General features: G+C 42.5%; 1 protein-coding gene across 1 annotated transcript in view; it reads left to right on the forward strand.

Moving 5' to 3' along the window:
- Nucleotides 1-16,253: 16,253 nt before the first annotated feature.
- The window catches only part of PANX2 (pannexin 2), a 31,597-nt gene continuing 28,050 nt past the window's right edge, over nucleotides 16,254-19,800 (forward strand). Inside the window, exons 1-2 of the mRNA XM_075274185.1 lie at nucleotides 16,254-16,563; nucleotides 16,874-17,187. Coding sequence (XP_075130286.1) covers nucleotides 16,962-17,187 — 226 coding nt within the window. The 5' untranslated portion in view covers nucleotides 16,254-16,563; nucleotides 16,874-16,961. The remainder of the gene's footprint in view (nucleotides 16,564-16,873; nucleotides 17,188-19,800) is intronic.

A 19,800-nucleotide genomic window follows, 5' to 3' on the forward strand; every position in this document is an offset into this window, starting at 1 on the left:
ACAAGACTCCCTGAAAATTTCAAATTTTGCACGGTCCCCTGAGAAACGGTCCGGGAGTAGCATCTTGACCTTATAAGGTGCCAAAACAGCTGGGGATGGTGCAGCAGCCTCAGTTAGGGTCTGAACCTGTTTAGCAAGCTCAGCTACCAGGCCTGTCAATCCCTCCAACTTTGCTGCAAGGCACTGGATAGGATCCATGCTTATCTGTAGGGAAGCAATGGATGTAGGTTTTAGGCCGGTTATTCTGTTAGGGAATGGCAGACGATAATTCCCCAGAAGCTGCTGGTGAACCCTGGAGGGAGGGGCACAAGGGACAGTGAGCCCTAAACTGAAGCCCCCCGCTTTCCCTTCCTATTGCCAGACCCTATTCTAGGTAATAGGCGACAACCACGAAGACAATCCCTCCCTGAATACGTGAAACACAAAACGCAGACAAGACGTACAACAACAAAGGGAGGTCAGCTAGCCAGGGTTCGGTAACAAGAGAGCGATGCAGTGCCAAAACGGAGTCCAAAAGAATTGTCAGTAGGGAAGCCAGAGGTCAAGGATTAGAGTACAAGTAATAACAGCAAGAAAAACCAGAAAGCTAGGGCAATAACCGGCACCAGTGTGACTGTGAGCCAAGACTAAATAGGGGAGGAAGAACCCGCCCTGAACCTGATAGGAAGGAAAGCTGTCAATCACAGGCAAGACAAAATCAAACACTAAATGAACAGAGGCAACCTTGGCAGAAGACGGGTGTGGTGCAAATCCAATTAAGGACTAGAGCTGTGTTCACACAGTGCAACTAAAAACTTTAAGCAGATTATCAAACTGCACACGCCTCCTGCGCCGCAGCATGCAAGCAGAGGGTGGCGCAGAGGCCCGAACAGGCAGAGATGTTACATTCAGTCTTGGAGTTCCTGCAAGACGGCCTACAGAGAGGGTTAGCACCCGCTACCCTGAAAGTCCAGGTATCAGCTCTGTCCGCTCTCCTGGAGAACAGATTATCACTAGACCCTCTAATCAAACAATTTCTAAGAGGGGCAACCAGACTTCGTCCCCAGGTACAGTCGCCAGTTCCAACCTGGGACCTAGCTGCAGTGCTTCAAGGACTCTGTTCATCATCCTTTGAACCCCTATCTGAAGTGGACTGGAAGTCCCTGTCATACAAGGTGACCTTCTTGTTGGCAATAACCTCCGCCAAGAGGGTTGGCGAGCTACAGGCCTTGGCGGCCTCCGAACCCTTTATAACCTTCTTTCCAGACAGGGTACAGCTGAGGTTCGTCCCAGGATTCTTGCCAAACGTACCGACCCTTCAGAATATTAACCAAGCGATTGTTTTACCAGCCTTGTTTCCCTCCCCCACCTCCGAGTGGGAGGAGAAGATGCACAAGTTGGACTTGGTTAGAGCTTTACGGATCTACCTGGAGTGCACCGCGCCTTTCCGAAGATCGGAAAATTTACTTGTAAACGTGTTTGGCCATAATAGGGGGGCCAAGGCATCAAAACCAACCTTGTCAAGATGGATCAAGGAAGCCATCATCTGCTCCCTACGAGCCCAAGACCTTCCCGTACCAGACTTTGTCCGGGCTCATGCCACCCGAGCAGTGGCAACATCTTGGGCTGAAAGACGTTCTCTTTCCTTAGAGCAGATATGTGACGCTGCTTCCTGGAGTTCGCATCTAACCTTTGCCAAACATTATAGGTTGGACTGGCGGTCAACGAATGCGGCAGCATTTGGACACTCTGTTTTGATGTCGGCCTGCCAGGATGGCCCACCCTAGGGTAAAAGCGATACTTGCTAAATCCCCAGTTGTGCTGCTTTTGGGCGTAGGGGGAATGAAAGATTATGAATGATAATCTGTTTTCCCTTAGCCCAAACAGCAGCACAAGACTCCCTCCCTATGCTTTGTACTGTTGTACTATTCTTTTTATGTTCATAAACTTGTACTTAAATATATTACTTGCTACTAACACAAGGGGGAGGTGGTCTTCCGACCTCTTATAGGGGTCAAAGCTGTTAGGTAATTAAAAATTCCACCTGTCCTAACAGCTCATAGGGGCAGGAATACCCCAGTTGTGCTGCTGTTTGGGCTAAGGGAAAACAGATTATCATTCATAATCTTTCATTGTTGCTCAACTAGCGAGTGGAACCGCAAAAAAACAGAGCATGAAATGTAGGCTGCACGGAAAAACCCTCCGGACTGTCGCAGAGTCAGTAGCAATAGTCAAAACACAAGAAGTATTATCCAACATGCCATATATAAAAAATAACTGCGAGTAAAGGACTAAACACAGTTTCCCGAAATGTGTAAACTATTTTCCGTTTTTAATCATGTTTTGGATCCTTGTATGTGTCTTTTTTTTAATTACTATGAAGAAAAAGTTATTTTTTATATATGGCATGCTGGTTAATACTTTTTGTGTTTTGAAGAAAATAAAGCGCCTGCCAGAAAAGGTGTTTTTGTACTAAAACTATGGATTAGGACTAGTGCATTCACATAAGCACTATTCACTGATCTGCCCACTAGATGGCTATAGTGCATTATTGTAAAGGTATTTCTTTTTCTGTGCCAATTTAAAAAGGGTTGGGTTTGCACTTACATTTTATGCTGTGTAGCCAAATATGTATTTCTGTTTCCAATACAGAAAGAATTGATAAAGACTAATACATACTTATATACATTCCAATAGAAATAGGGATATAAGGGATCTCAACTGATCATTATTAGTTTATTTTAACAAAAAAACATACTGCAAATTTACCAAATTACTAATGTACTTTAAAAAAATAATAATAATTCTGTTATGTCCACAACATGTCCACATCCAGGGTGTTCTCTGTTTGCCAATAGTACATTATCCAGAAAGTTACAAGTAACTAATATGGTTTTCAATCCTAAGGCTAGGTTCACACTAGCGTTCAAACTATATTCAGGGTTTCCATCCCCGAATGGGCTTGAAAAATGCAGAGAGAAAAGTCCTGCAGTTTTCATGGATAACCGCTTTTTAAATGGATTAAGTTTCCGTTCTTCAGTTCCCCAAACAGACCTGAAGAATGGAAGGCCAATTGCCGGTGTGAACCTAGTGTTAGTCCGCATGCACACAACCAAGTGAGTTTCTGATGTGGGTCGAGTTTGCAGGGGAATGCACTTGGATGCGTACATTCTGTGATTCATTCATAACTATAGGGGCTTCCGATCCATTCCATTCAGATGACATGGATAATTATAGAGCAGGGTCTATCATGCTCTGTGTCAACGGTTCAAAAGGATCGGAAGTCCCCATAAAGGTGAGTACATCACAGAATGCACTTGGATGACACTCAGATGTCACTCTGAGTGTCATTTGAATGCATTCCATTGTAAACTCAGCCCCATATTGGAAGCACACTCAGTTACGTGCATGAGGCCTTACCTGGCCCCAGCATGTGCAACATTAAGTAATGACTTTTCCTATGGTGACCCTCACTAAGCTTCTGTTGCTGAAAAGTCAAGTTATAAGCTTTTAAAACTTGGCATGTGTCCAGTTTCTGACAATTATCCAGAGAGAAATGCTAATGAAAATTTCTACAATTGTCCAATCTATTCATATTTACTGTATCAATTCCTCACAGTTTTCAAGATCTCTGCTTGCTGTCATTCATTCTGCTTACTCCTAGTGGATAAAAATCAGTCCATAGTGATATGACTAGTTAAAATTTAAAGTGAATTAGCATAGGATAACAGCCCTACACACGACTCTGCAGACTATTTAAGTTAGTACAATGCAGGTCAAACCACTGACTGTAATCCTTCACATATCTCATCTTTTTCATCTGGACTTTCATCCATGACCACTTCTTACAGCCATGTTTCGACTCCCAATTCTAAAATAATCTCTCCTGTAAAATGAATAATACCCTCTATGCATATTTAATTTAATGATGTCCTTATTTGCCGGGCCATTTTTACAAATTGGTGGACACCCAACACCACCACTTACACATACCTGACCTGCAAAAATTATAATGCCATTAGTGACCTTCACACAGTATAATGCTCCTGCAGTGTAATAACACATTGACCTGTCCTCCCAAAGTGGCCCTCAGATAAAAACCTGTACTACTACTTCAGTGGCCCCTCAGACATTATATTATAATGTACCACTCCAGTTGACCTCACAGAATAAAGTCATTCTCCTGGTGCACTTACAGTACAATTTCCTCATCTTGTTTTCTCCCACAGTTTCATATTCCCTTCCAGGTTGCCCTCATAGGTTTATGACCCCATCCAGGATGCCTTCATAGTCAGTGTATATCAAACAAAGAAGGAAAAAACAAATAATACCCTTTTCTCCCTTTCCTTATCTTCTTTCTCAACTCCTAGAGGCTTCATGAAGCAACAGGTGCATTTAAGTGATGTCACTACATTGCACCTACTACTCGTAAATCATCAGGAGTAGAGATGAGCGAGTAGTGAAATATTCGAGATTCAATATTCGTTTCGAGTAGACCCTCAATATTCGACTACTCGATCAAATATCAAATCCCATTATAGTCTATGGGAATGAAATGCTCGTTTCAGGGGAAACCACAATTCGACAAATAGGAGTCACCAAGTCCATGAGTAACAGGAGGAGAGTGTTGAGGAGGAGTGAAGGAGAGTGCAGTACTTAAGCAGTCAGCACTGGGAACTATCTAGGGCCGAATGCGGTTTCAGTATATTACCAGGAGAGCACAGAAGACGCGCAATTATCGACTGTCAAAACTAGCCTAGTACCCGAGCGCTGGATGAGTAAAAGCAATGAAGACTGCATATTTAACATTAGAGCAGTCTTCATTTTGGTCTGATCTTAGACTCCGCCTCGTCAAAGACGAGCCTCCTGCAGAACCAGCGTTGATTGGCCGAATGCCGTACACTCTATAGCATTCAGCCAATCAATGCTGTTCTGCAGGAGGGATGCTGGGAATTGCTACTCAAAGGTAAAATACTATCCTGCGGGTCTATCATTCTCCCCGCGCTATGTCCTGCTCTGTACGGCTCTTTCTCTGTATGTGGGCCCGGACTCCTTCCGCTTTGCTTTTACTCGTCCTGCAGAACCAGTGTTGATTGGCCGAATGCTATACACTTTATAGAATTTGGCCAATCAACGCTGGTTTTGAATCTAATTTTTACTGCGAATAGCTAGTAGTATTCGATCGAGTATAAGTATTTCGAATACCGTAGTATTCGATCGAATACCTACTCGATGGAATACTACTCGCTCATCTCTAATCAGGAGTAAAAGGCAGGGACCAAATAGTGAAGCAGGAAGTGGACTGCTCCGAGCTTCACTATTGTATTCAACTCATTGAGTCAATGGGAGGCTTTTTTTTCAGCGCTGAAATTCCACACCAAATTTCTCACCATTTTCCTCTGTGTGAATTGACCCTAACAGTGGACCCAGCACCGATCCCTGGTGCACATCACTTATAACAGAGGTCCAGTCTGAGCTGAAGTCATTGAGCACAGCTCTTTGGATATGATCCTATAGCTAATTTTCACTCCAATTACAAACTATATTTTTCAAGCCAATGGACCTGATTTTACCCCTTAAACGTCAATAATGGACAGTGTGAAACACCTTTGCAAAGTCCAGGAGAGGAACATGACGCAATGCTATTCCAGCAGTACCTTTATTTTCAACATGTAGATTTTGAATAAAGTGACTTTTCCTCTTTAGCTGCAGCATCTGTAGAGAGCACAGGGGTTGTTTTCTTCCTACACAGAGCACAGTCGCCTCATCGCTGGATCCCGTCTATTTATCATTAGGTGCCATCTTCTACTAATTGTAGAGCCTTCCGCTTAGTCTTCATGCTAGTGATGTCACTAACTTCTCATGGCCACTCTGAAGTCCTCCTTTCTTTAAATCCAGTGCATGTACAGTACCCTAAGTCACTTTAAGTGGTGGCCAAGAGAAACTGCACATGCTCTGTACGCCATCTTGGATTTCTAAACAAAGGTGCATACTGCGAATGCAGAGTATGCTCAGGAGCACATAAAACTTTAATTATTTCCAGAGATATCATCAGCTGGAAACAAAGTCTGGATTGGGAGCAACTGCATATATGACAGTACTTCTGTGTCTTCAAATGGTGATCCCTCTGGAAATTTTATATATAGACTGTGACCTGGTGTCTAAGGAAATTCGAGACTCTCATCTTGACACCAGCACTGGTCTATGTTGGAATAAAAAAACATTCTGTTATTTATTTTTAACAGTTCATGGTGTGACCAAATTATTATACATATTTCTTTTGAAAATCTCATTCACTTGCATCGCACTATAATTTGCTTCAGATCTTCAGTATGCTATAGCCTGTGAACACTTTAGCCCTACTACATTTGAAACCAGTTGAAATACCAAAAAGAATTAGTAAAAAGCAATGTGCAAGCTTCAGCAGCTTGATAACTTATATACTAAATGGCTAAGTTACCAGTAAAACTAAATAAAAGAAAAACTTACATGAAAGGGTTTTCCAGAAAAATGGTCATTACTGTGTGATCAATACCATGTTTCCCCGAAAATAAGACAGTGTCTTATATTAAATTATAGGACCTGTCTTATTTTCAGGGTGCGTCTTATGACAACCGGCAGTCATGCTGGCACTTCCTTAGTGGAGCGCCAGTATGACTGCCGGTCGTAGGTAGTGTAGGGGAGGGGGAAGGTATCCTGCTTACCTTTCCCATCGTAGTAGCGCTGGTGCTGCTGCTCATCCTGGCAGTGGTGGGCGGGGCTTAGCAAGGCTTCGTGGGCGGGGCTTAGCGATCCTCACTTCACTGACACAGCAGCCGGCTGGATGCTGTACTCTGTGCTCCGTGTGCACAGGAAAGTCGACTGCTGCTTACCACCAACATACAGAACAGATGAATTACTTCACTTTAGTACTGGTATGAATATGGTTTTGTCTTTTTCTGCAGCTTAGCCACTACAGTTCCAGACACAGACACTAGAGTGGCACGTTTTCAAGTACTGCAGTGAAAGAACTCCATTGTTCTTCCCAATGAAAGTGTTATGGGGAACCAATCACAATCTTAAATTATGGAATCACTAGCTTTTACCCGCGACTTCGTCTGAGGTGATTTGAGAATTGGGCGGACACAGACGTGTGAAACTGTAAAAGTGCTTTAAAAAGTTTGGTGGGCTAGCAAATGTGATGTGTTGTATTGTGTATGTAGTGATACAATGTGATGTGTTGTATTGTGTATGTAGTGATACAGACAATGTTATGTGTTGTATTGTGCATGTAGTGATACAGACAATGTGATGTGTTGTATTGTGTATGTAGTGATACAGACAATGTGATGTGTTTTATTGTGTATGTAGTGATACAGACTGTAGTGATACAGACAATGTGATGTGTTGTATTGTGTATGTAGTGATACAGACAATGTGATGTGTTGTATTGTGTATGTAGTGATACAGACAATGTGATCTGTTGTATTGTGTTTGTAGTGATACAGACAATGTGATCTGTTATATAGTGGAAAGCTATATGTAAATGTGAGTGAGGCTACTCCTGAGGTGACAGTAAGGAGTGTGCAGGCAGGTTGAGGCAGGAAATGCCAGGCAGTGTGTGTGAGTCTATAGCTGGGGCTAGGAGTCCTGCTTTTGTGAGTCTCCTGCTAGGAAGCCATGTTGTTTAGTGGCACCAAAAGTAGCCTGTGACTCAATCCTAAGGGAAAACTATGTTTGTGGAAAATTGCACGCAAATCCGTCCAGGCGTTTTAGCGTGATTGAGTAACAAACATCCAAACTCACAAACATCCAAACACACAAACTTTCACACTTAGGGGATAGTTTGCAGAATGGCAAGAGTCACACGGCTCAAAGACCCATTAATCACGAGAATAGGGGAGTTTTTTCCTTCGTTTGGAACAGAGTGTTAATTGATATTCCTTGTGCACTTCCCCGTTCATTTTAAAGGGAGTGCCGGAGATAGCTGAGATATAGCATTTGTCTACTTCCAGCATTCCCACTGAAATGAATGTAGCCATGCCCCTACAACTGTTCCACTGAGATCGGGAAACAAAACTCTCCTGTTCTCCTGATTCATGCAGGTGTTAGGGGTTCAGGCCTCCATCAGTCTACACATTATTTCCTATCTGATAGGGTACCCCTTTAGGCTAAGGCCCCATGTAGTTGTCTGCAGCGAAAAAGCGCTGCAAGAAAAATTGCAGCTGAAATGCATCATGGTTTTTCCCACAGCGCTTTTCACAGAAAGTCCACAGAGGTTTCCACAGCTAAACCACAGCCATAAATAAGACTAAAATGTATTGCAATTAACTAAGAAAAAGTGAAAGATGTCTCACCTGCATAAATATAACTTCATCAATGGAGAAGATGTCCTACAGACACTCTGTAATCGACGTTTGTCATTTTATAAAGCATGAAAGATGCCAAGATACCCTTTTTAACTTCTTCAGGATTCTTGCTGGGCTTTGCGAAGCGCCAAAGTTCATATACTGACCCTACTAAATTGGGGAACGGGTCTCCCCAAGGGTCAGGAACTCCGTGAACAGAGTGCTAATAGCTGCTGGTGTCCATGGAGACATGATCAGGACCTGATAAATTCATGTCCCAATTATGTAGCCGCGGGCAGCATCGGGAGCGGGTTTTATCTGACCGTTAACACCCTGCTCCATAACTTCCGGTCAGAGCTGAACGCCGATCGGGGGTTTTAACCCCTTGGGTGCCATGGTCAAGCGTGTCTTCCCCCAAGCACCTGCTGCGGCGAGATCGGAAGGTGCCCATATGTAGATTATGCAGCCTAGGGTCTGGCCAGTGACCCCAGGCTGCTAGATGCCCCCAGTACCTGGTTGATCCTGCCGAGAACTGAATAAATCAGCCTGTGTATCTGCATAGGCTGGCTTCCTCTATAAAGTGCAATACACATGTATTACAGTGTATAGTGCTGAACCAGTAATCTGAGCATCGCTGGTTCAGGTCCCCTAGTGGGAAGTGTATGAAAAAAAACCCAAAAAACAATGAAATCATTTTTCTCCATGTTCTCTTAAAAGAAATGCTATAAAAAGTGATCAAAAAGTTATATGTACCCCAAAACAGTACCAATAAAAAAGCACAGATCGTCTCGCAAAAAATAAGCCTTCAACCAACTCTGTCCACTGAAAGAAAAAATTGCTACACATCTCAGAAGGTGACGATGCAAAAATAATTGATTTATGTCCCCAAATGGATTTGTGTTCTGCAAAACTCATAATATATATATATAAAAAAAAACAATATTAAGTATTAAAATTAAGTATCACCGTAATCATAATGACCCGCATAATAAAGGTAACATGTTTCTTATGTAGTACGCTGTGTGGAAAAAAAAAATAAAAGGTAAAACATAATACCAGAATTGATAGGGCTTTTTTAAGTCCACCAACAAAGAGTTAATAAAAGTTAGTGAATAAGTTATAAGCACCCAAAAAAGTTGTCATTGCAAAATACATCTCATGCCACAAAAAACAGGCCTCATATGGCTACATCACCAGAAAAATGAAAAAAAATATAGCTTGTACAATGTGAACACAAAAACCCCAAGAATGACCAAATCATTAGAACAAAACTGTTAGGCTGAGTTAAGACGGGGTTTTTTGGTCCGGAGACCGCCTCAGATTCCGGACCAAAAAACGGGTAGCCATGCAGTGTACCAGCATCCAGTCACGGCACTACACTCCGGATTAGGCCCAAATGAATGGGCCTAGTCGGGAGGGAGTGTCTTCAGACGGATGTCCGGCTGCGGCATCCGCCTGAAGAAAGAGCATGTCGCTTTTTTCCAGGAGCAGGTACAAACCGCTCGCGGAAAAAGGAACCCATTGATTTCAATGGAAGGTGGTTTTTTGAGCCAGATTCTGACACAGATTACGTGTCCGGCCCAAAAAACCTTGTGTGAACTCAGGGGACCGGTCAGGGCTGGCAAGGGTTAAACTCTGGATGTCTGAACTCTGTGGTTTGGGAGGGGATTTTCTCTGAGATTCTGCTCCACCCCCTGATGTGCTGTTTAAGATGGGCTCTGGCACCAGTCCAATGCTGGTTATTCACTTGTGATCAGTTACTCCTGTGACCTGTTATTCCATACCTCCCAACTTTTGAAGAACTGAAAGAGGGACAAAATGTGCGGCGCACACAGTATAATCCTCCTACAGTCACCCTTAAATTATATGTCCCCCCTCTATCTCTCCCCCAGTTTCATATACACCCTTCATCTGAACCCAGTTTCATGTCCCCCTTCCATCTCTGTCCCCAGTTTCATGTCCCCTCCATCTCTGCCCCCAGATTCATGTCCCCCATCTCTGCCCCCAGATTCATGTCCTCTCCATCTTTGCCCCCAGATTCATGTCCCCTCCATCTCTGCCCCCAGATTCATGTCTCCCCATCTCTGCCCCAGATTCATGTCCCCTCCATTTCTGTCCCCAGATTCATGTCCCCTCCATCTCTGTCCCCAGATTCATGTCCCCCATCTCTGCCCCCAGATTCATGTCCTCTCCATCTCTGCCCCCAGATTCATGTCCCCCCATCTCTGCCCCCAGATTCATGCCCCCCATCTCTGCCCCCAGATTCATGTCCTCTCCATCTCTGCCCCCAGATTCATGTCCTCTCCATCTCTGCCCCCAGATTCATGTCCCCCCATCTCTGCCCCCAGATTCATGCCCCCCATCTCTGCCCCCAGATTCATGCCCCCCATCTCTGCCCCCAGATTCATGTCCTCTCCATCTCTGACCCCAGATTCATGTCCCCTCCATCTCTGCCCCCAGATTCATGTCCCCTCCATCTCTGTCCCCAGATTCATGTCCCCTCCATCTCTGGCCCCAGATTCATGTCCCCATCTCTGCCCCCAGATTCATGTCCTCTCCATCTCTGCCCCCAGATTCATGTCCCACCATCTCTGCCCCCAGATTCATGCCCCCCATCTCTGCCCCCAGATTCATGTCCTCTCCATCTCTGCCCCCAGATTCATGTCCCCTCCATCTCTGCCCCCAGATTCATGTCCCCTCCATCTCTGCCCCCAGATTCATGTCCCCTCCATCTCTGCCCCCAGATTCACGTCCTCTCCATCTCTGCCCCCAGATTCAGGTCTCCACATCTCTGCCCCCAGATTCATGTCCCCTCCATCTCTGCCCCCAGATTCATGTCCCCTCCATCTCTGCCCCAGATTCATGTACCCCATATCTGCCCCCAGATTCATGTCCTCCCATCTCTGCCCCCAGATTCATGTCCCCACATCTCTGCCCCCAGATTCATGTCCCCTCCATCTCTGCCCCCTGATTCATGTCCCCCCATCTCTGCCCCCAGATTCATGTCCCCTCCATCTCTGCCCCCAGATTCATGTCCCTCCATCTCTGCCCACAGATTCATGTCCCCACATCTCTGCCCCCAGTGTCATGCCGTTGTTTCCTTCATCTTCCCCCAATTTCACGTTCCACCTCCACATTACACTTACCTTCTCCTCGTTCCCCCGCTGCACTCTGCACGCCTCTCTCTCTCACTGGCGCACAGTTGTAGACGCGATGTGACGTCATCACATTGCGTCTACAAGCCAGTAGGCAGCGTGCAGCGGCAAAGCAAGGAGCTGAACTGTGACAGCTCCTTGCTTCAGCTGCGTATGTGTTCAACTCAGATCTGCGTCCTCCGGACGCAGATCTGAGTTGAAATCGGGACATACCTCCCTCCAACCGGGACTGGGGGACATGTCACCGGAATCGTGAATGTCCCGCGGAAATCGGGACAGTTGGGAGGTATGGTTATTCTACTATTTAGTCCTGTAACCTTGCTTTTAGTCTGTTTTCTCTCTGGCCTACAGTGTGAGTGTCTGTGTAGTGGTATTTGTTGATGTGTGAGTTCTGTGTCGCTGCATCTGTTAGGGTGAACTTCCAGGATCTCTATTTAGGTTCCTGAGAGGCGTCCTCTCATCAGTGGAAATCTCTGGCATTAGGCAGGCTTAGTCAGGGTGAGTGATAGGAAAACTTCCACTGCTATTATTCACTTGCCTATTTTAGTTTAAAGGGATTCTATCACTAGAATACCCTTTTTAAACTAAATACACGTAGGAATAGCCTTAAGAAAGGCTATTCTTCTCTTACCTTTATTATTCTGATCTGCGCTGCCATTCCTTTCCTCCTTATGTAAATGAGTTTTCTCACAGCACTTGGGGCTTCCCCACAGCTGCTTGAAAACTCTCCAGCGACGGCCTCTGCCTTCTTCTCTCGCGCTCCTCTTCTCTTTGTTCCAAAGCGCCGACTGTGCATGTCCGTCGCCCATTTTTGCGCTCTCCTGGTTTTCCTCTTATCTTTCAGACCGCACTTTCAGTGTATCATTTGCGGGCTCTGTTTCTTCCCCTTGCCGTTGAGGTTGCTATTTAACTAAACTGCTCCACTATACCTGTTTTTGGAGTTACCTAGTCAGCCCGAAGTTCAGAACTGTGTTTGCTTGTAACACTACACTCACTGGTAAGTTACTTGAGGGGTTCATTTTTTAAAATGAGGTCATTCCCTAAGGGATTCCTAAGAGACTTTACTAGTACTTTAGAGGCATTAAAATTTGACATGTCGTCAAACATCTGAATCTGCACTCCAAAAGCCACATAGCGCGCCTTTCGTACTATGCTCTGCTGTGTGCCCAAACAACAGTTTATGCCACATGTATGACACAGGATAACTTACTTATTGTCATATGTGTGTATAAACTGCTGTTTGGGCACAGAAGGGCAGGAGCGCTATTTTGTGGGTTGGGGTTTTATTTAGACAGTTTGGTTTTGGGACGCCATTACACTTTTGCAGAACCCTGAGATGCCAGTAAAATGGAATCTCCTGACACATGACCCCATTTTGGAAACTATACCCCTGAAGGAATTTATCTGTGGGATACAGTGAGTATTTTTAACCCCCAAGTGTTGCATTAATTAATTTTCCAGAAATGAATACGCAGCTGATGGTAGAAGGTGAAAGTGACAGTTTTTCCAGGAATACTTCATTAAAGAGCATAATATGTTGTACCCGGCTTGTATCAGAGCAGAATGGACAAATGCTCCAAAAGCTGTTGCGCCCAGGATACCTGCTTAACAAATTTTGGAGTGTGTATCTCTGCTGACACAAGCTGGGCGCAACATATCAAACACTGAAATGGCATATCTATGGAAAAATTGCAATTTTCACTTTTCATTATCAGCTGCACATTCCTTTCTGGAAATGAAATTAATGCAACGCTCAAGGATTAAAAATGCTCACCACCCCACTTGATAAATCCCTTGAGGGTTGTACTTTCCAAAGTAGGGTTATGTGTCTGCAGGTTCTACTTTACTGCCAATTCAGGGGTTCTGCAAAATGACATCCAAAAACCAAACAGTGCTAAAATGTCAAAATAGCGCCCCTTCCCTTCTGTGCCTGGTTGTTCCCAGGTGGCAGTTAATACCCATATATAGCATTGTTAAGTACATTATCTTGGTACACCAGTGTCCTACATGTGGACATAAACTGCCGCTTGGGCACACAACAAGAGGGTGCAGATAAGAAGGAGCCCTATGTTCTTTTACACTGTTGATTTAGATTGTTGGTTTTTGGAGGCCATGTCACATATGCAGAGACTCTAAAATTGCCCCTACAAAATGGGGTCACTTCTTGGGGAATTCCAATTTACTGCCACCTCCAGGGCTTTGCAAAAACAACATCGCATCCAGGAAATCCCTCCAAATCTGTACTCCAAAAGCTAAAAAGCAACTGCTCCTTCCCTTTTGAGCCCTGCTGTGTGCCCAAGCAGCAGTTTACACCTACATATACAACTTCTTTATACCTGGGATATTTAAATTTATATTTTCACTATGTACTTTAATTTTTGGGAAACCCTCTTAGACTCAAAATTATAATATCCCTTGATAAATTCCTTGCGGGGTGTAGTTTATAAAGTGGGAGTTTTCATTGTATTGGTACTTTAGGAGCTCTGCAAATGTGACATGGCACCTGAAAACTATTCCAGCTAATTCTGCCCTCCAAAACCAAATAGTGCTCTTTCCATTCCGAGACCTAACATGTACCCATACAGCAGATTACAACCACAAATGGGGTATTGCCACGTTCAGGAGAAATTATGTAACAAACCTTGGGGAGCTTTTTCTCCTTTATCCTCTTGTAAAAATAAAAAATTGTGGACCAGATTGACTGTTTATTGTAAAAAAAACAAAAAACAAAAAAAACAACAACTTATTTTTCATTTTCATGTCCAAATGTTAATAAAATCTGTAAAACAGCTGTAGGGTCAAACTGCTCATTATATCCCTTGATATGTACTGTGAAGGGTGCCTTTTCCAAAACGGGGTCACTTTTGAAGGTTTCCATTGTACTGGTACTTTAGTGGCTCTGTAAATGCGACATGGAAACGGAAAACTATTCCAGCAAAATCTGCCCTCCAAAAGCCAAATAGTACCCCACATATGGGGTATTGACATGTTCAGGAGCAATTGTTTAACAATCTGTGGGGTGCTTTTTCTCCTTTAACCCCTTATGAAAATTAAAAATTTTGGGAAAAAGTGACATTGTAGTAATTTTTCACTTACACATCCCAATGTTAATAAAATCTGTGAAAAGGCCGTGGGGTCAAAATGCTCACTATACCTCTTGATAAATTCTGTGAGGGATGTAGTTTGCAAAATGGGGTCACTTTTGGGGGGGTTTCCATTGTACTGGAACTTTAGGAACTCTGCAAATGAGACATGGCACCTAAAAAGTATTCCAGAAAAATCTGCTTTTCAAACATCTAGTGTTGCTCCTTTACTTCTGTGCACTACCATGTGCTCGAACATCAGTTTACAGCCACATGTGGGGTATTTCTGTGCTTGGGAAAAATTTCATAACAAACTGTGAGATGCATTTTCTCTTTTAACCCTTTGTGAACGTGTTAATTTTAGGGCTAAATAAAGGGATTAGTGGAAAAAAATGAAATGTCTAAATTTCACCTCCATATTGTTTTACTTTCTGTGAAACTTCCCAAATGCTGTTCTGAATTATTTAAGGGGTGCATATTTGAAAATGGGTTGACTCATGGGGATTTTTTATATATAGGATATATAGGCCTTTATAAACCCGCTCAGTACTGAAGGGATCCCTAAAAAATGAGTTTGGGAATTTTTTTTGTAAATCTGGAAAATTGCAGTTACACTTGTAAGCTTTATAATGTCCAAAATACATTAAAGGACAATTAAAAGATTATGCCGATATAAAGTAGAGATATGGTATATAATATTTCTTTATTTATTTGTGTGGTATGACTATCTGTTTAGAAAGCAGAGCATTTCACATTTTGAAAATTGAGATTTTTTTTTCCAAATTTCCATCAAAATTCCTATTTTTTATAAATATATATAAAAATATTGATTAATATTCACCCCTAACATGAAGAACAATATGTCACGAAAAAACAATCTCAAAATCACTTATGTAAGTTAAATAGTCTCAAAGCTATTGCCATTAGAGTTGAGCGAGTACTGTTCGGATCAGCCGATCCGAACAGCATGCACGCATTGAAATCAATGCACGCAGCCGGCACGCGGGGGGGGGGGGGGGGGGGTTAAGCGGCCGGCTGCCGTCAAATCGGAAGCACCAGGTGCTTCCATTCATTTCAATGCGTGCGTGCTGTTCGGATCGGCTGATCCGAACAGTACTCGCTCAACTCTAATTGCCATATAAAGTGACACTTCAGATTTGAAAAATGAGGCCTGGTCACGGAGGTACTTTTAGTCTGCGTCTTGAAGAGGTTAATTGTCTTAGGCTATATGTACTATGACACTAAAGGGTCTGCTTCCCATTTCAAGGACGTGGATTATATAATCTGAATAGATTACATGTCTTAATTCACATATGTTGTACATTATTTAGATATTCCTGTTTATAGCACTGGCACATGTACACAAAAATACTGTTTATTAATAATCTATATAATGCTAGCAATATTATTCATACACTATTTCCACCAAATTCTCTGTATGTAATAAAATGCTACATGTACATTCTCTACAAGATACACATTTCTAGAAAGGCTGCAGAGCGAGAGCGGATGCTGATTTCAAATGTGTTGTAGACATCAGGAATTAAAGAACAAGCAAAAATCTACGTCAAATATTAACGGAATAGCCTATCTGATCCTGTCTCTAGGAGGAAGAGAGAACACATATTGTTGCATAGAGCAGTGAGGCTTGTAATGCTTTACCACAGGAAGAGACCCCGCCTCCTTTCTGTAGCCTGCAGTAAATGGAATTGCAATGTATCTTTTCTTCTCTGTTCATATGGCTGACAAGGATACCTATTCACTACCAATCCTTCGTCCATGAGTATCTGCTTTCTCTATTTAATCAGGATGCACTGAGATTGCAGATGAGAAAATTCCAGCTCTCTTGCAGCATTAGGGACAGCTTCCCAGGCGAATGACAATCTCACTTCACTCATCCTCATTTGAACATTTGCCGGCTTGCAGGGACATGCAATGTAAGTTTTCAATCTGCTTGAAATCTGTAGATGGCAGCTTTCCTGCACATCACCTATCTGAAACTCAGGGGATATTCAGCAGGTAAATATAAATATATCTGCGTATATAAATGTATATTCATAAAAGATTTCTGTTAACTATTTAGCACCAGTGCACTTCAGAGGCACTGCAGCTGACTGCAGATGTTGCTTCTAATGACTAAAGTCTTAATTAGAATGTATGCCTTTCATTTGCTTTTATTTTGTCTTTCTTCGGTATCCTTATACATCACAAGGACCCCTATATGCACAATATAACTAGATGATAGCAGTTTCTATGAATTCATTACGTACATTTTTGAAGTTAAACAAGTGCTAGAATATTTATATGTTCTACATGTATCTTTATACAGACTGGACTTCTCAGAACCAACAGCAGTTACCTCAGTAGCTGGTGAGAACACATAAAAGCAAAGCCTCCAATCAAAATCACAAACGCTTATGCAACATATCATTGATAACCATCCAGACATGGCTACTGCTTTGCTAGCTGGAGAGAAACTGAAAGAATTGATCCTGCCGGGGCAGCAGGATGACAAAGTTGGATCTTTGGCAGCTCTTATGGTCCAGTTGAAACTGGAACTGCCTTTTGACCGAGTGGTTACTATTGGCACAGTTCTTATTCCCATACTCCTTGTAACCTTGGTCTTCACAAAAAACTTTGCTGGTAAGTCAAATGTGATGTCATACATGCAGTCTGCCCTTTCAGGACACTTTTAAATCCTTGACATTTTAATTTGCCTCCTTTCATAAAGAAGTGTATGGTTTGAATGCAGTAGTCCGATACGGTAGTATATGTCAAAGGCCTAAACAAACCACCACAGTCAATTTCTCATTTGCTATTGATTTTTACATTTTGTCATGTAGACTGGATGAATTGGTGCATTCCTTGTTGAATGTGTGGTTGGTACTTCAATGGGCCAGTGGCAGACTTATGTGCAGAAATGGGGTTAAGATTATTAAATAAGAAATTTTAGAATACCAGGATTTCATGCTCTTACACAATCTGTTTACCCATCTTTAGAGGTTACGTCACCTAAAAATATGTTTGGATTAGGATCCTTCTAGACAAACGGGGGTAGATTTATAAAACTGGGGTAAGGGAAAAGCAGAACAGTTGTCCACAGCAACCAATCAGCTTGTAGCTTTCATTTCATAAAAGGCTCTCTGAAAAATGAAAGCTTGAATCTGATTTATTGGTACATCCAAATACTGCACTTTGTCCCCATTTGAGTAATCTACCTCACTAGGTAAGCATTTTATTTGGATCAAAACATTTAAAGCATAACTGTTATGGAGGTGACTTTTCAGAGTACATTTCTGTGTGTACATGAGGAGTAATGCTGTATGGCCATTATATAACCTCTATTATGCATTATTTACCAGTTTTCCCCTCTTCAAGATCTAGCTCTAGTTTGCAGTTCTCTATACACTGCACACAGTAAGTATGGGAGAATCTGTCTCCTAACTTTCTCTCTCACTCAGAAACAGCTCCATGATCATGCAGGGCTATATAGAGAAATACTTACGCTAGGTTCACACCTGCGTTCGGGTCTCTGTTCTGTGGTTTCCGTCTTGTGCATGCAAGAAGATGGAAACCACAGACCGGGTCCGGCCATGAGCGTTTTATGCTCCCCGCCGCGAAACCGTTTGTTTAAAACTGGACACAGAGTACTGCATGTCCGACTCTGTGTCCGGATTTTAAAAAACGGTTTCGCGGCAGAGAGCATAAAACGCTCACCGCCGCTCACGGCCGGACAGCTTTCTCACCCATTCAAATGAATGGGTATGAAAGAGTCCTACAGGTTTCCGTCTCCTGCTCTGTTTTGTGCAGGAAACGGAAACCTGCAGAACAGAGACTGGGCGCAGATGTGAACGAGCCCTTACCTGTACTGATGTTAATAAAACACTGCGGAAATTTCTATCACAGTCCATTTAGCTGCTTTAAATTCTTGTGCCTCTCTCCCTTCTTATTTGCCCCTCCCCTTTTTAAAGCTTTCTATGGACATTTGACTGTCCTGAGATGGATATAGCAGAGATTTCAGAGTGAAATCAACTTATGAAGAAAGGGGGCTTGAAAACAAATTGATCTTTACTGTTTTTGTGCATGTATCTACCACTTATACATTAAATAAAGATTTTAAAAAAAGAAAGAAAAAAGAAAACAGCCTGATACAAGGAGCATTTTTCTCTGCAAATAACAATAGTGACAATTTTAGTGTTTAAAAGTAATGAAATGACCTTGGTAATGAAGAATAGAAACTGCCCAGTCTAAACATACAAGTTTGCAATGTCAGCTGCTGATTTTTCATTGTTTCTTCAATAATCACAGTAATAACTTTAATCAGCTGACATGTGCATTGCCAGATTCTGAATCTTCACCACTGCAATCTTGAATACAACAGCCATATGCTGCTATTGACTATTGACTTTTGGCAATCCTTACAAATGGCAGGCTCCAGAAGAGATAACCATTGTTTTCTTTTTAATGTAAAAGAATTTATTCCTAAAAAATATCTATGTTCTTGAATTACCTGAAGCTATAGCAACACTATAATCTAATGGTGTACATTATATTTGGGTAACTGGAACTATCTTATACAAATGATACTTTTTCTTGTATAGACTATTTGTTTCTCCCTCAATAAAGTTTGTCATTGCTAGTTAGGGTTCTAGAGACAATACAGTTCAGATCATGTGTTGATAGCCATGGATCTATACACAAAAATAGATGAGTAAATCTGTCTTGGAAATGCAATGACTCTCTGTTATAATACCAGTCAGTAAGAACAGAACTATGAAGAGAAGTCTTTTTTTTAGTCAAGTAATATGGTAGATGTGAACCCCTGGATATCTGGGAAGCATATAGATGTGTAATAAGGGGAGTTTTGATTAAACATAGAACAAGATTAAAGAAGGAAAAGGCATCAAAATGACAAACTTCTTACAGAAGATGCAAAAAGAAGTTCAAGTGTTGATTTTAGCAAACGCGAACTTGAACCTTTTACTACTTGGACCAAGTAATTTCTTTGTATCAGTCAATAGCTGCTGCTCCACTGATTCTGGCACAGTTGGAATTTTTTTCTCCAGCCCTTTTTGGTGCCTCATATCTCTTATGTACAGTATATAAAAATGAGTTTCTGTCTGTCCTCTATGTGCAACCAAACAACTGGACCGATATTCACAAAATTTGGCACACAGATACATGAGGTGTCTGGGAAGGTTTTAGACCGAGCCCCAAGGTGTATCCAGCACTGATATCCAACACTGATATCCAAAC

The sequence above is a fragment of the Leptodactylus fuscus genome, chromosome 5 (genome assembly GCF_031893055.1).
Source record: "Leptodactylus fuscus isolate aLepFus1 chromosome 5, aLepFus1.hap2, whole genome shotgun sequence".
NCBI lineage: Eukaryota > Metazoa > Chordata > Amphibia > Anura > Leptodactylidae > Leptodactylus > Leptodactylus fuscus.